The 16,071-nt window shown below is 39.2% G+C and overlaps 1 protein-coding gene across 2 annotated transcripts in view; it reads left to right on the top strand.

The window, feature by feature from the left end:
- Positions 1-15,498, top strand: part of MYO7A (myosin VIIA) — a 69,966-nt gene extending 54,468 nt beyond the window's left edge. For both annotated transcript variants that reach the window (XM_072401657.1, XM_072401648.1), the window contains exons 39-48: positions 744-899; positions 1,564-1,669; positions 4,112-4,225; positions 5,653-5,740; positions 6,259-6,365; positions 6,912-7,097; positions 7,921-8,037; positions 10,665-10,748; positions 11,071-11,190; positions 12,694-15,498. In XM_072401657.1, coding sequence (XP_072257758.1) covers positions 744-899; positions 1,564-1,669; positions 4,112-4,225; positions 5,653-5,740; positions 6,259-6,365; positions 6,912-7,097; positions 7,921-8,037; positions 10,665-10,748; positions 11,071-11,190; positions 12,694-12,783 — 1,168 coding nt within the window. In that variant the 3' untranslated portion in view covers positions 12,784-15,498. The remainder of the gene's footprint in view (positions 1-743; positions 900-1,563; positions 1,670-4,111; positions 4,226-5,652; positions 5,741-6,258; positions 6,366-6,911; positions 7,098-7,920; positions 8,038-10,664; positions 10,749-11,070; positions 11,191-12,693) is intronic.
- The last annotated feature ends 573 nt before the right edge of the window (positions 15,499-16,071 follow it).

Here is a 16,071-nt window from a genome sequence, read left to right as displayed (position 1 = left end):
TGAGTCCCACAGCTGTGCTCATCAATGAATGCAACTGTGGGAATTGTCACAGGATGATTCATGATGAGCACAGCCGTGGGACTTCTGGGTTCTTGGATAGAGAATCTCTATCCAAGAACACATACTACAGGGCTGCAAGAACAATCAGGGGAGCGGAGCTGTCAGCTGCGCTCCCCTGATTGCTCTTGCAGGTCCCAAAAAATTCGATCTCGGCGGCCGAATTTACACAGACCGTTCTCGCTTACATGTTTGGTAAGCGAGAACGGCCCGATTCGCTGCGAGATCCAATTTTAATATTTTGCTCGCTCATCCCTAATCTGGTCTACTCTAACAAAGAGCCTGCAGGATCCATGGCCTACATTAGCAAAGAGCATTCACAAAATGTTGCCTACAATCTTGTACAAAGATCTACAATAGCAAGGGCAATTTATTTAACTTATGTTTATAATGATTTTGTTAGTTATAGTTAATCACAATTACCATGATGATGTATGATAAAAAACAGTTTTCGAAAACTGTTATTATTAATATTATTATTATTATTATTAATATTATTAAACAGGATTTATATAGCGCCAACATATTATGCAGCGCTGTACATTAAATAGGGGCTGCAAATGACAGACAAATACAAACAGTGACACAGGAGGAGGAGAGGACCCTACAAAAATAAAATGAAAGAAAACCCAAGTTGAAACACCTTTTACATTGCTCAGTAATCACCTATTCTGCTTGATTTCCAGGTACAGCGAGGAGAAGGGATGGGAGTTGCTGTGGTTGACCACTGGGCTCTTCCCACCCAGCAATATTCTTCTCCCCCATGTGCAGAGGTTCATCCAATCCCGCAAACAGCACGTCCTGGCCGCAGATTGCATGCACAGGCTTCAGAGAGCCATCAGGTATTACAATATTGCATATAAAATGTTCCAGAGAATGATAATGCCAGGAGCAAGAACAAAACCATGTAATACATAGCTCTCCTAGAGAAGGAAATTAGTCAGGTATACTTTGCTAGTGCATGCATGTAGACTCAAATATGAGTTATTAGGACAAAATGACAATGAGGTACTTGCTGTCCAATCAGATTCTGCCTTTTTTTATCGACTTTATATGACTTAAAATATAAACTTATGTAGGTTCTATGTATCTAAAATAACTTTTTGCACTTTATATTCTGGCATGTTCATAATGTGTCAATAACATGTTCCTAGAGGAACAGTTACAAATATTACATACAGAAAACACTCTGGTGGAGAAATTTCAGATGTGTTTTCAATACCCGGGATTGATGTGTTTGGTGAATGTCAGATTCATTACTTTAACAGTGACCACAATAAATTACTCTCCAGCCTATTCTAGTAGAATATCTTCACTATGTGTTACCTCGGTTCTCCAAAATCCAGTGACTACAGATTCCATGATCTACCTTTTACTACTTCTATGTTATTACTTTGGCACTAGGAAGGCATGGGCAGATTATAATGAAAACGATAGATATCTTTTTTCAATAATTGACAATAATTGTTGATGTAACTTTTTATATAACCATTTTCCCATGCGTAGGAATGGCTCCAGGAAGTACCCGCCACATCTGGTAGAGGTGGAAGCGATTCAGCACAAAACCACCCAGATTTTCCATAAAGTCTATTTCCCTGATGACACAGATGAGGTGAGAAACAAACAGCATGTAGAACCTTGGACTAATATTATTATTATTATTATTATTATTAATAATAAAATAATATTAATATTATTAAGAATATTAAACAGGATTTATATAGCGCCAACATATTATGCAGCGCTGTACATTAAATAGGGGTTTCAAATGACAGACAGATACAGACAGTGATACAGGAGGAGGAGAGGACCCTGCCCCGAAGAGCTTACATTTAGGCAGATGTCTAACTGGGGATCATAGATCCAAGGGAGAGAAGGACTGGGCTGTGGAAAGGGTGGAATTTGCCCCTCAGGCAGGTACAAGTAGTATATATTTGGATGATGTGATGACCCTAAGTATAGATACCCCCCCATTAAGACATTCATCTCTGTTTATTATTGTGCCAAACAATGTCCTCTCCTATTGTGTGATACTTCCACCACCTCCTAGATGGTAAGCTCTTCGGGGCAGGGTCCTCTCCTTCTCCTGTATCACTGTCTGTATCTGTCCGTCATTTGCAAACCACTTTTTAATGTACAGCGCTGTGTAATATGTTGGCACTATAATAATCCTGTTTAAAATAATATTAATAATAATAATAATAATAATAATTATTATTATTAATATTATTAATAATAATAAAGTATTCCAGCATCAATGTCCTTTGCAGCTCTGAGATATCATGAGACGAAATGCAAATAGCTGCAAGGGAATTCAATTCTGGAAGAAAACCAAACTTAGCAATGCGTTGTGTTCTGTTTGCGAGGAAATATTTGTGATGATACACATTGGATTTTATTTACTATATTAGAGAAGAATTTGTTTTCTATCATTAGGTATATGAAGCTTAAAAAATCATCCAAGAAAAATGTACCTCAAATTTTATTATATTTTGATGAATATATTTTTATTATATTTTGTGGAAATTTGATTATATTTTTAATTCGATCTATTATATTATGAAGCGTATGGCTGCCAAATTTTCCAATGAATCGCAAAGTCCATGAATTTAGTATTGACACAACAATTGTTAGGGAGGTCAGGGGCATCTGTGCCTAATAGCAGAAAAAAAGTTAAAATTATTGTAATGCAAAATTGTAAAATGGTGTGTTATAAAAAAAAATTCACAATGTATAGAAATGGGCTGCACCACGTCTTCAAATGTTTTCAGTAAAACCTTTTGTGCAGCAACCTCCCACCTGATACATCCTCAGTAATGGAGCTGATGTAGACAGCACTAAGTTTTCACCGTGCTCACCAATCACAGCTGATTCGGGGGGCACCTTGTGTGTTTTACTTTTCTTAGTCTACAGGAAACCAACCCTACTATGAATGTTGATGGCAGGTTGATAATGTTTCCCAAGTTCCCTGTCCTCCTGTGGGTGGGTTGCTGAGACTTTTCCCTATCAGCCAACAATGAGCTAATGGGACCTCTCCCATTGATTTTCTCACATCATACAGTAACAGAAATAGGCCAGTCCTGAACCCGGCTGCATTGTTTAGGTGCAAGGTAGTCTGCATAGAGGTCCAGTGTCTAGCTTTGCTTTTGGGCAAGTGTCTAGATAACAAGACTGGGTGTAAAAAAACTCTGGTAGCTTTCTTCTGTAAGTCCTATCTGCCAGTAAATGGTTCTGCTTTTCCTGGTTGAATGATGCTCTGCGTACTTTCTGTGTTCCCAAGGAACTGGGACAAGCCCTGGACTCATAGGAGTATGCTGCAGAGTGCAGCATTATTATTATTATTAATATTATTATTAATAATAATAAGCAGGATTTATATAGCGCCAACATAAAAGGGGTTGCAAATGACAGACAGATACAGACAGTGACACAGGAGGAGGAGAGGACCCTGCCCAGAAGAGCTTACAATCTAGAAGGTGGGGGAAGTATCACACAATTGAAGGGGCATATGGAGTGGTGGGAAGTAGTGAGAATTTAAAGGACAGATGAAGACGGGTAGTCAATATGGATAAAATGGGTTTTAAGGGCTTTTAAATGAGCAGAAAGTAGGTACAAGCTGAATAAGATGAGGAAGGCCATTCCAGAGAGTTGGGGCAGCTATAGAAAAGTCTCGGAGCCGTGCGTGTGATGAGGTTATGAGTGAGGTTAGCAATGTGGTGCATTTATCTACAACATTCAACGCTCACCTATCATCAAGAATGGGAAAGAAGGAATGCGTACTGTGATGTTCTGTGAGAGGAAAGAAGACATTTAGAAGAAACGTGTGCATGCACCTAATGGTCCTCCAAGGGGGGTACAGAGCCAAAATGGGGCAGAGCTAGAGTTAGGCTTTCAGCATTCAAGATTTATGGCTTTATATGAAATGATAACTTGATATTTAAGGAAGTATTTGACTTCATTGAAAGATTTATTTTTTTTAAAACAAGTTCCATTTGCTGTTACAAATTTATATCCCAAAACTCCCATTGTATATTCATCTTTTCATTTCTTATAGGCATTTGAAGTGGAATCTAGCACAAAAGCCAAGGATTTCTGCCAAGATATTGCTAACCGGCTGCTCCTGAAATCTCCAGAAGGTTTCAGTCTGTTTGTAAAGATTTCTGATAAGGTGACAAAGCCTCAGAACATAAAAAGTGTTCTTGTATGCCAATTATTATGGTGGGCAATTCAAGAAGCTAGAAAACATGGCCAGTTTAAGGAGTTTGATGTTACCCATGACATCAAAAGGAAGGGTTCCTTTTTCCAGGCTTCAGATAGGTCATAGGCCTCAGATAGTTCTTTCGGTACCTTTTTCATGGGAGTTGTCAGCTAGGATTAAAATGCAACAATGCTTCAATAGTTCTCAAAAGGACCAGCTGTGTCTCAGCTCAATGCAAAGCAGGTCACCAGAACCTTAAGGTAGTGATCCTTCATGCACTGTTGATGAAAATAGGAATTTGCTGACTTGTGTTGGATGTGTGCATCTAAATCCCTTGAACCCCTGAAAAAATATTCAATGCGATCCACACCATTACTTTGAAAGTCCCCATATTATGAATATCCAAGAAAAGCCTGCCTCCTCCCAAATGAGAGACACATATTGTAAAACCTCCTAAATAGTGGACTAATGATTGCTCATAAAAAGGAATAATCTAAAAAAGGATAAACCAGATATTCAATTTACACCAATACATTTCACAGGGTGAAACCCACTTCTTCAGGGGAAGGAGAAATAACACATTGGTTTTTTTAAGGACTGTTGCTGCCTTTTTAGAGTTGTGGAAATTATTGATTCTTCAAAGTGGAATTCAGTAACCAAAACCCATATTCAGGGAAATTGTGGAAAAATCACCCAAAGTGTTCTTCAAGAGTTGGATGGAGACTAGTTTTAGTTTTCAGATTGAATATTCTATAGTGCAGTGCCAAACACGGCTGGCACAAATGCAATGAAGCAGAGCTGATCAAAGCTGGAGCAGATGAAGCTAACAAGGGAACAAAACTGCTACTCGTGTGTCAGGAAAAGTTTCATACATCCAGGAAGCCACGTGTTACCAACACTATTGCCCCAAGGCATCATCCTCCTAACATCTGTCATTATAATTTGTATATATTATAAAAATATACATATTCCCATATAACAAATCAAAAAATTTGGACAGATATTTTCTTCCTTTGTGCTCTAGCCCTTGCCTTTTTGTGCCCACTATACGACGCTATATTTGGTATCTAATATAGGATCAGACAAATGATGGGGTGTTTATTGAGAAAAAGATTTAATCCGGGTTATTTTGCTGCACATCAAAAAGAAGAAAAAACAGAGTATGGAAAGTGGATTTACGTTTATTCAATGCAAGTCTATGCTAAGAGTCCAGACCTGGTCTTGTAGACGTCATTTTTTTAAATCTTAAAAAATTAATTGACAGGTACATTGAACCTGCATTTGACCAACTTTAAATAGGTTATACATTTCTAAAGAGTTGTATGGAAATAAGCAAAAGTTTTGTAACATGAGCTAAAAAACAATGACACAAACTCTAAGTTTCTTTATCTTTTTAGGTTATAAGTGTTCCAGAAGGAGACTTTTTCTTTGATTTTGTCAGACATCTGACCGATTGGATAAAGAAAGCCCGACCGTCCAAGGATGGTAAGATATGACACAGCTCTGGGTATAAGTTCCATTAGGAAATGTATGGTGGGAATAGGTAACGTCACCGCTGCGCGGTTCTATGTTCTCCATGCTGGAGGTTTTGACATGAGGAAGCAAATCCCTGCCTCTACCAAGTAGGCCACTTTTATATAGGGACACAATTGTAGAACAAGACATGATATGTCAGTAATGGAGTAATGGAGGCATTCATTCTCTTTTTGCTTTTTTTTTTTGCACAACTTCCAGAATTTAGTTCTTTTTCATAATAAAACTGGAACAAGAAACAAAATCAAAATGTAAGGCTTAGATATTTAAGGGATAAATGTAGGAAAAAAGTAAAGCACTCCTTCACAGCAACCCCATCATTAGACATATTACCTAAGGAGACCTTATTTATTATAAGCATGCTGAGATTCATATGACAATTTGATGTTATTGGTATTACTCTTGATTACATTTGTTGAGAACCATTCTACAAATGGCAAGAATAACATAAGACATGCTGTGTGTTGCAGGAATAGTGCCTTCTCTCACCTACCAAGTGTTCTTCATGAAAAAATTGTGGACAAATACAGTCCCTGGAAAGGATCCTATGGCTGACTCCATCTTCCACTACTATCAGGTATTCTCATTTTTCTGTAATGCTTTACTCTATACATTCTGAAACCTTCCTATAAAACCAAAAACCTTCCACCAACATAAAGCTCACCCCATTTATTTATGATATTCTTGTCTTGTGAATACAACAACATTTGAAGAGACTCCAACATATCATACATGATCATAGCTTGGTCATCGAATGACTTCCCCTTTTTTTATTATTATTATTATTATTATTATTAGGAGGAGGTTACAGTAGTCCAGACGGGAGATGATAAGAGCGTGTACAAGGAGTTTGGTGGTCTCAGGGGGCAGGTAGGGGCGGATTTTCGAGATGTTGCGTAGGTGAAAGTGACAGGACCTGGAAATGTTCTGAATTTGGGGGGTAAATGAGAGGGCAGAGTCAAAGCTGACACCAAGGCAACGTGCCTGAGGGGAGGGACAAATACCAGTGTTATTACCAGGTAGAAATATGTCAGAGGGAGATATTTAATTTGAATGAGGGAAGATGATGAGCTCGGTTTTATCCAGGTTGATGTATTCTTCCTTGTATGTGTCATATCTCCAGGAGCTCCCAAAATACTTACGCGGATACCATAAGTGCACCAGGGAAGATGTCCTCCAGTTGGCAGCTCTGATCTACAGAGTAAAATATGAAGATGACAAATCCTATTTCCCAAATATCCCCAAGATGCTGAAGGAATTAGTTCCTCAAGATCTCATCAGGCAGCTGAATCCCGATGACTGGAAGAGGGTGGGTCAATGATCTAGTTTGCTTCCATGTTAATTCTACATACCTGGATCTCATGCTTGGTTCTTAATGGAATTGAAGTCACATAAATCAACAATCAGTAACAAATCATAGCATGGTTATAGAACTATAAAGATGTAAAAAGGTTTGAGACTTAAAATGGATGTAGCTTTCGGAATTGGATACTCATAACTCTTTGTACTTTCACTTGGGGTTCAACAGCAACAATGCAAAGACATTAAACTGCAAAGTCATTAAAATGGGTTTAAACAATGCACATAGTACAGTAGATATTGTTTTTTAATTAAGGAATAGCAAAAATGCAAATTTTTCCTGAATAAGTCTGAATAATATTAGCTTTGATAATTGCCTCTACCACAGGCTAGATTTACATCTGCTATAAAAATTAATAGAAATCTTCCAGCCTTGGAATTCAGTAATGACATTGCATAACATAAAGCCTGCCTATATTTTTTTTGAGCGTGTCTGGGTAAGGAAAGGGATATAGTGTTAAAACGACTCTCAGTCTGTATTATCAATGAATGTATTTCTTTAAAAAAATATTTTTCTAATGGTTGGCAAATGTTTTGAATCCTGGATTGGACTCATTTCAGGTTTGATGGATCACCCAGGTTCTCCCATGATAACCTTTCTTCTCTGGTCTTGGAGAGCTTTAATAAATCAGACCCACCAATGTGGTTTCTGGCTTCGGCCAACCATTCTTTTTCCAAAGTTTTAGCTTTTACTGTGTTATTTCCTTAAAGTTCCTTTGTGTTTATTTAGTCAAAAAATGATAAATGTTTAACACTTTCATGTTCCTCTGCAGTCCATTATTGCCTACTTCAATAAACATGCCGGGAAAACCAGGGAGGAATCCAAGGTCGCCTTTCTGAAGATCATCTTCAAGTGGTCAACGTTCGGTTCAGCCTTTTTTGAAGTCAAGGTAAGAAATATTTTGCCCTCACCTTAAACCCAAAATGACTTCCTTGGACTTAACCCCAAGACCATTTCACCCCTTGTAGATGAAGTTCTATAATTTAGAACTGCTCCAGGAGATCCAAGAAAGAATTTAACCATACCAAACCCAATTCTCTCCCACAGGGAGGCACTCACCTTGTAATTTGTCAAAAATCAGAGATTTAATTTGATTCTGTCTTACACGCATCAGTATAGTAACTCCAACTGGCCTATGTTGATACCCATATAATAGGAAATATAGGAACTAGAATGACCCCAAACATATAGGTTGTAGGTAGAGAGCTTTTCATTGAAAGGGGAGTGATGTGGCTGAGGAGTGTGGTGGAGGAGTGTGGTGGAGGAGTGTGGTGGAGGAGTGAGGTGCTGGAAGAGGTATTAGATGGGGGAGTAGCGTGGTGGAAGGACAAAACTGAAAAAAGTGAAGTGTGGTGGAACGAAAGTGAAGTGGCCGAGGAGTGAATTGGCAGAAGAGTAAAGTGACTGAAGAGTGAAATGGTGGGAGAGTGAACTGATCGGGGAATGAAGTATTGGAAGAGTGAAGTGGTTAAGAAATTAAGTCATGGGAGGTAATAAACAGGGGAGTACAGTGGTGAGGGGACAAAGTTGCAAAGTGAAGTGGATAGGGAGTGAGGTAACTGAGGTGTGTGGTGATGAAGAAACGGAAAAGTGAAGTAAAATGAATGAGGGGTAATAAATGGGGGAGTAAAATGGTTGAGGGACAAAGTTGCAAAAAAGAGAAGTGAAGCTGGAAAGTATAGTACTGAGGAGTGAAGTGGTGAAGGAATTAAATCATGGGAGGTAATAAACTGGGAAGTAAAGTGCTGATGGGAACAAAGGTACAAAAAAGTGAAGTGGATAGGAAATGGGATAGCTGAAGAGTGTGGTGATGGGTAAATGTAGTAGCTGAGGAGAGAAATGGTAGGGGAGTAAAGTGGCAGAGAAGACATAGCGGGGGAATGAAGTGGCCGGGGACTAAAGTGTTGGAGGAGTGATATGGCAGTGGAATCAAGTGGTTGGAGAGGTAATGGATAGGGGGCTACAGTAGTGGAGGGATAGGAGGACAAAGTTGTGAGGGGACAAAGTTGCAAAAACATGATGCTAGGGAGTCTGGTGGTGGGGAAGTGTAGTGGCTGAGGAGTGAGGTAGCCAGGGAATAATGTAATGAAGTGGTGATGGAGAAAAGTCGTGGGAGAGGTAAAAGATGGGGAAGTAAAATGGCGGTTGAACAAAGTGGCAAAAACATAAAGTGGATTGGGAGTGAGGTAGCTGAGGTGTGTGGTGGCAGAAAAATGTAGTGGCTGAGGAATGAAATGGTAAAGGAGTAAAGAGACCGTAGGGTGACATGGTGGTGGAGCGGTGACCAGGGAGTAAAGTAATGGAGGAGTGAAGTGGTGAAGAAATGAAGCCATGAGGGTAATGAATGGGGGAGTAAAGTGGTGAGGGGACAAAGTTGCAAAAAAGTGAAGCTGGGTAGTGTGGTGGGGGGGAAGTGAAGTGGTTGAGGAGTAAAGTAGCCAGGGAACAGGGGTGTAATGGGACAAGTACAGGTGGGGACTCTGCATCCTCACTTTTTTCAGGAATGGACATGCGTGCCCACTCCTTTTTTGCAAACAACTATTTGGTGGTCTGCGGCTCTGGCTGCTCCGCCCCCTGTGGGGTCAGAAGAAGGACCCAACTGGGGGGAGCGCACTGGCCAGGGCCGCAGACTATATCTCCCATATTAAATTGCAGGCAGTTTGCGGGTTGTCTCTCTGAACACAATCTGCCCACTCTCCCATAGCAGGCTCAGACCTGTGATGGGAGAGTGGGCTGGTTCTGGTATCATGACGTCACTCTGGGGGAAGTTTCTTCCCCTTTCAGTGACACATAGGCATGGGTGTAGTAGGGCGGGCATGTTTACGTAACAATGATTTGCATGTGCTGTTGGCATAGATAGTACCGTGCCCCCTCTTCTTTTTTTATGACTACACTCCTGCCAGGGAATAAAGTAATGAAGTCATGGGAGTTCAACAAAGTGGAACAAAAGTAAAGTGGACATGGGAGTAAAGTGGTTGTAGGTCAAAGTAGCAGCAATAGTGTAGTGGTGGGGAAGATAATTGGCGGAGTGACATGGTGGGGGAGTTAAGTTGCCAGGAGGTGATATGGCGGGGGAATTAAGTGGCCAGGGAGTGACATGGCAGAGGAATAAAGTATTGGAGGAGTGATGTGGCAGTGGAGTAAAGTGGTTGGAGAGGTAATAAATAGGGGACTACAATGCTGGTGGGGCAAAATGGCAAAAATGCAAAGTGAATGGGGTGTGAGGAGGCTGAAGTATGGAGTGGCAAACAATTGATGTATTGGAGGAGTAAAGATGTGGAAGAATAAAGTGGGAATGGAATGAAATTGCAGTGGTGAAGTTTTGCAGATGGGGAGGAAGCCAGTTAAGTGAATCTATTGCTTTGCCCTCCATCATTAAAACACATTTTCACAACAATATTGCCTTCTCTGTAGTACAGACCAGAAGCAAAGTAACAATTATTTTGTGTAATGATAATTAAAGTGCAGAAGACATCACTAACCTGAAAAACATATTTATCTTTTTTTTTTTACCAGCAAACCACTGAGCCTCATTTTCCTGAAATCCTTCTTATTGCAATTAACAAGCATGGTGTCAGTCTGATAGACCCCAAGACAAAGGTAGGTATATGTGAGCTCCCTTCTATTCCTCAGTCAATGTATTTCTGCAGAACTTTCCATAAATGAAAATACTGAGAGCAGCACAAAAATTCTTCATTGCTAAATTATCAGAGAGTAACCGAGATTGGAACAGTTTTTACCAAACCTGGGTGGTCAGTTATGGTCTGTAGGTGTCTGTCTGATCCATAGATATCAGTGCATGGAAAGAACGATAGATGACTGTGATTTCATGTCCATTCTTTATTCTGGATGGCAATTATTGCATGATGTGCTCCATACATTATATATCACATGGCAGGGGTAACGTATCTTCTCTCTGCAGGATATATTGGCCACTCACCCTTTCACAAAGATCTCCAACTGGAGCAGTGGAAATACTTACTTCCATATTACCATCGGGAATCTGGTGCGAGGCAGCAAATTGCTTTGTGAGACGTCACTGGTAAGTGAGATAATATATATACTGTATATAGAATTATATATACTATCATTTCTATAGAGCTGGCATAGTACTTTATTAATATTATTATTATTATTATTACTAAACAGGATTTATATAGCGCCAACATATTACACAGCGCTATACATTAAATAGGGGTAGCAAATGACAGACAGATACAGACAGTGAAATTTTACAGAGCACACTGCACATTCACATCTCTCCCAAACCCAGAAGAAACCCAAAATATGCCTGAATTACAGGTTTACTTTAGAAAATGTTACATTTGGTTAGTTTTAGCACAATATTTTGGTAGGAGGGAGGTCAGAATAAGCTGGAATTACCCTTTAATTGAAGCCTGGGCTGAAGGAACACAGGAAGCCGCCATTGTCGCCCTCTCCTTCTGCAAGTTCTATATAAAAGTAATTCAATGCAATTACAATTCAATTCCTCCTCATTTAGGGCTTATTCATATGGATGGTTTGGTTGCTTAATTCCTGATTTAAACAACAAATTATATTTAGAGGTATTTAATAAATACCTGGAAAATGTTATATGAGTGTTTTCTAGCAATATGACTGCTTAAAAAAAGCTAATTTGCAGTGCAGCCTACCCAGCTTTGAGTTATATTGGCACTATTTTTGCTGTGGAGGGTAAGGAGGACCTGTGGGAAGGTGTCCCAAAGGTAAAAAAAAAAAAAAAAGCATGTGTATCATTCCCAATCAGTGTGTCCCCAAGTTCAAAAATGGTGCATGTTTTGCAGGTATCAGTTCTTATATACACAGGTCGGGTAATAAGAGTCTCAGCAATGTGGATTACCTACCTGTCCGGTTTGCTGCAAAATCTAAAATGCTTGGGGGGATATGGAAAACTGCTGTAAATCAAAGCTAAAAATATGTAAATCTTATTTGAGTCCTCTCCTCGTCCTGTGTAATTGCTGATATATCTACATCACTTACAATCTCTGCAATATCAATACAGTTTATTATAAATACTACTAATTACTACTAATAATAATATTAATGATAATAATAAAAATGATAACAATATAGGAACAAAACATTGGTTTAATAGCACCTGTCATTCTCATTCTGTCTATTAGGTGAGCTTTTATAGGTATATACAATGTAAAACAATTAAACATAAACTTTGTAACAAATCGTATTCAATTCATCATGATAAATGCACCAACCATAAGATGTAACACAAAGAGTCTCAAAACCATTCTGCAACAAGGCATCTGTAACTGCTTTTGTTCATTTCAATTTCATTGAAAGGGTTTTGTGGTCATTGTATGAGCAATGAACTGCTAGCAAAATACTTTCTCAACTGTTGCAAAACAGCTCATGTGAACATACCCAGCATAAGAATTCAGATTGGTAAACCATTAATTTGTTGCAGACTTCTTCCAGGTCACTCAATCGTTAGATCAACATGACAGCCAAGTGCCTAGCATTTCCTAGAGTAGGTCAGCAGGAACTAATTTCCATGACTTTATGATTTCAGGGATACAAGATGGACGATCTTTTGACGTCTTACATCAGCCAAATGCTGACATCGATGAACAAACAACGAGGAGCAAAAGGCAGCAAGTGAACTGAGCGAGAGCGCTGGCAACTGGAGGTAGATTTGATTCGCTCTTTGAAGCCCGTGGGCTACCCCTGCAGCTGGGGCAAGAGCTTCTGTCCTCAGGTATGGAACATGAACAGAGCCGAGTCCCAGACTTCCTCCGACTCAGAGACTGAAGGTTCAAATTCCTTGTCCAGCGAGGACGATTACTTGTGACCGACGGGCGGTTTGGTTTATGGGCCATAAACTGGAGGCATGGAATGACCATAGTGATCAGAATAATACTCAAGGAGAGAGATTTCATGGAAAGGCTACAAAGGCAGTTACAACTGTTTGCTTCTTCGAGATTTAAAGACCCATGTCCCATGTCCCCCCAAATCCTGCAGTCTTCTGGCCTGTCTTGACATCATGGGTTTTCCTCTTCAATGGGTAGCCCCATCAAATTTATCCCTCCTAGACCAAGTGGTTCCCATGTAATACAAAGTGCTCATTGCAAAACTCATTGCAACTTTGCAAAAGTATTCCAAGCTCTTGCTGGTGTGATGATGCAACCCTAGGGGGCGTGTCCATGACAGCCAAGGCACAAAAAAGTGGGTTGCATCATACTGGGTGTCATAGATAGAAGATATGCAAATAGCATATTGTATTGATATTCAGTGCTCATAAGCAAAACAAAACAGTCCCGGATCTGTTTGAGACCAGGACCATACAAATCGTCATCAAAAAGGCAGTGGACAATCATCATCTGGCAATATTAGATACAAAGTTCCACTGAACCAATATGGCAGCGTAAAGGAAAGGTCATTGGGCATTGCTACCATTATGCGGGAGGTGCTGTGGCTGCAGACCTCTCCTCTACTACTAGCAGCTTGCTGTGCGGTTTATCCCCTCGATCTGCAATACTTCTCACATCATCAATAAAGCAGGTACTCATCGACTTTTATTTTATCTCTTCCCCCAATTGGAATACATTCTTTGAGGTATGTAGGGGGACCACCAGGTTTATTAGAGATTCTATCCACATTGGACCATACTGTATCCTGTACTTGCTACTGTTCAGCAAGTGTACCCCTGAGGAAGCCGATAATGAGCGAAACGCGTCGGGTATAACGGGTTATGTGGTCTTTACTTTACTCCGTCATAATGGTTCAATTGAACTTTTGGCCTTTTTGATGACGATTTGTATGCTCTTGGTCTCAAAGGGATCAGGGACTTTTTTTTGCTTATGAGCAATGAATATCAATACAATACACTATTTGCCAAAAAAAAACCTTTGTTTGTTATCTTCTATCTATTGCATTGTTCAGGGTTAGCAAATACCCTATCCAAAGGGTATTATACTTTGTTTATATTTGCTACAACCTCCACACCACCATATTGTTTAGCTCTGACTAATACTGGGTGTCAATCAGCCTAGAAGAGGATCAGCAATGAATCACAAACTTGAGTATTGAAGCACAAATGGATTTTATTTTATTTATTGCAAAGCTGAAGTTGGACTTTACCCACTTGTGAGCCTTTTGCTACTAATGAGACCATTGTCGACAATTATTTAAATCTCTCAGTAGCAGAGATTGAATTGCCTGTATAGCCTTGACTGAGGCATTTATTGTAAAGGCGGCCTGTCACTGCAATTTCCAGTCTTTGAAATATCCACTTATAGACTGCACATAGATGCTAATGTACTGATATCACTTGGAAATCTTCCATTTGCATCACAATTCCTAAATTTCTCCTATACCTGCCATTATTAGTTAATAAGCCACTGGAAATCCACCTACAACCTCAGGTAATTTCTAGAAACTTAGCACCTACCTACCCATGAGAATATGGTTTATAGTGAATTAATTGCAACTGGGCAATGAAAGGAAAGATTTAATGGCATTTATTGTAACATTAAATATGGATATTTCATTAAAAGACTTTTATGTGATTTCAGGGCACATCCAATGCCATTTAATCAAGCAAAACCACATTTAGAAATCTATTTATAAAACAGGAATCTGACATTCCTTCAAACTTTCCCCGGTGGGATTCTTTCAGGTCCATGTGTTTCATCAATGGCAGTAATGAATTAATTAATGCAATAGATTGCCTGTTATATATAAAAAGAGCTCTTTATGTCTTTGATTGCTTCGCAATTTCGACCAAAAAGAATTAAAGGTTTGATTTTCCTATCTATAGCCACCAATAGCAATGTTGTTGGATATTCCTAGTAAATCGTATGGGACAACCCTCTACCCTGGACTGCTATCCATGCTCTCTAAGCTACAATTAACATTGGATCTTTGTGTCTCATTCATCCCCTGCATTCCATTGCTTCTTCCATTTGATGTCTTTGTCCTGCACCCCATCCTCTGATGCAAATTTGTGCATTGGTGGCTCTGTCTGATTTCTGTAACTTTTTAAACTGCACAGACTTCTTCAACATAAAGAGCATTACCATTGATATTGCATAGACTGCAGTGACAGGGTCTCTTTATCATAAAAAACTTTACAATCCATCCAATTTTCAGAGCCACAGAACAAGAAGAATGCTTATGGGCACTTAAAGCAAAAACTGAACATTTGATCCAATGTACCACAATTGACAGAGTCCTAGAGAAATCTTACAGTATTTAAAGAGTAATTTGTAACAAAAGATATTATTTATTTAACTTAAAATGGTGTACTATTGTTGTTTTTGAAATGTTGAATTTGGAAAAAGAAATGATTCAGTAAAAAGGACTGGTTGAGTTTTAATGACAAATGTGATTTTTTTTTGTCAATGAGTATTTTGGAGATATTTATAAATGCATTATTATTTAAATTGAGTGAAAGTTTGTGGACACCTGACCATGTATATGAGCTTGTTGGATATCTCATTTCAAAACCATGGTTGTTATAAAATTGGCCAACCCCTGCAGCTATAACAGCCTCCAATCTTCTGGGAAGGAACGGCTGTGATTTATTAAAGCTCTGGAGAGGATAGATTATTATGGGAGAACCTGGAATGGGTTTCCTTAAAATCATTTTCTATTATTTGGCAAATATTTCTAATCTTTGACAGATCCATATTAGGTTTGCTGGATCATCTAGGTTCTCCCATCAGTCTTGGAGAGCTTTAATAAATCAGCCCAATGTCTGCAGAGATGGAGACATAATCCTGCCCCTGTACAAAGCATTGGTCAGACCACATCTGGAATATGCAGTCCAGTTCTGGGATATTGTGGAATTGGGTTAACTAAACTAATAAAAGGAATGGAGGAGCTCAGCTATGAGGAGAGATTAGCTGAACTGAATCTATTCTCCCTTGAGAAGAGACGTATAAGGGGG

This window comes from Pyxicephalus adspersus, chromosome 1 (assembly GCF_032062135.1).
Source record: "Pyxicephalus adspersus chromosome 1, UCB_Pads_2.0, whole genome shotgun sequence".
Classification (NCBI taxonomy): Eukaryota; Metazoa; Chordata; class Amphibia; order Anura; family Pyxicephalidae; genus Pyxicephalus; species Pyxicephalus adspersus.
Note: the sequence above shows the minus strand (reverse complement) of the source record. Positions and strands in the feature narration are given on the sequence as shown.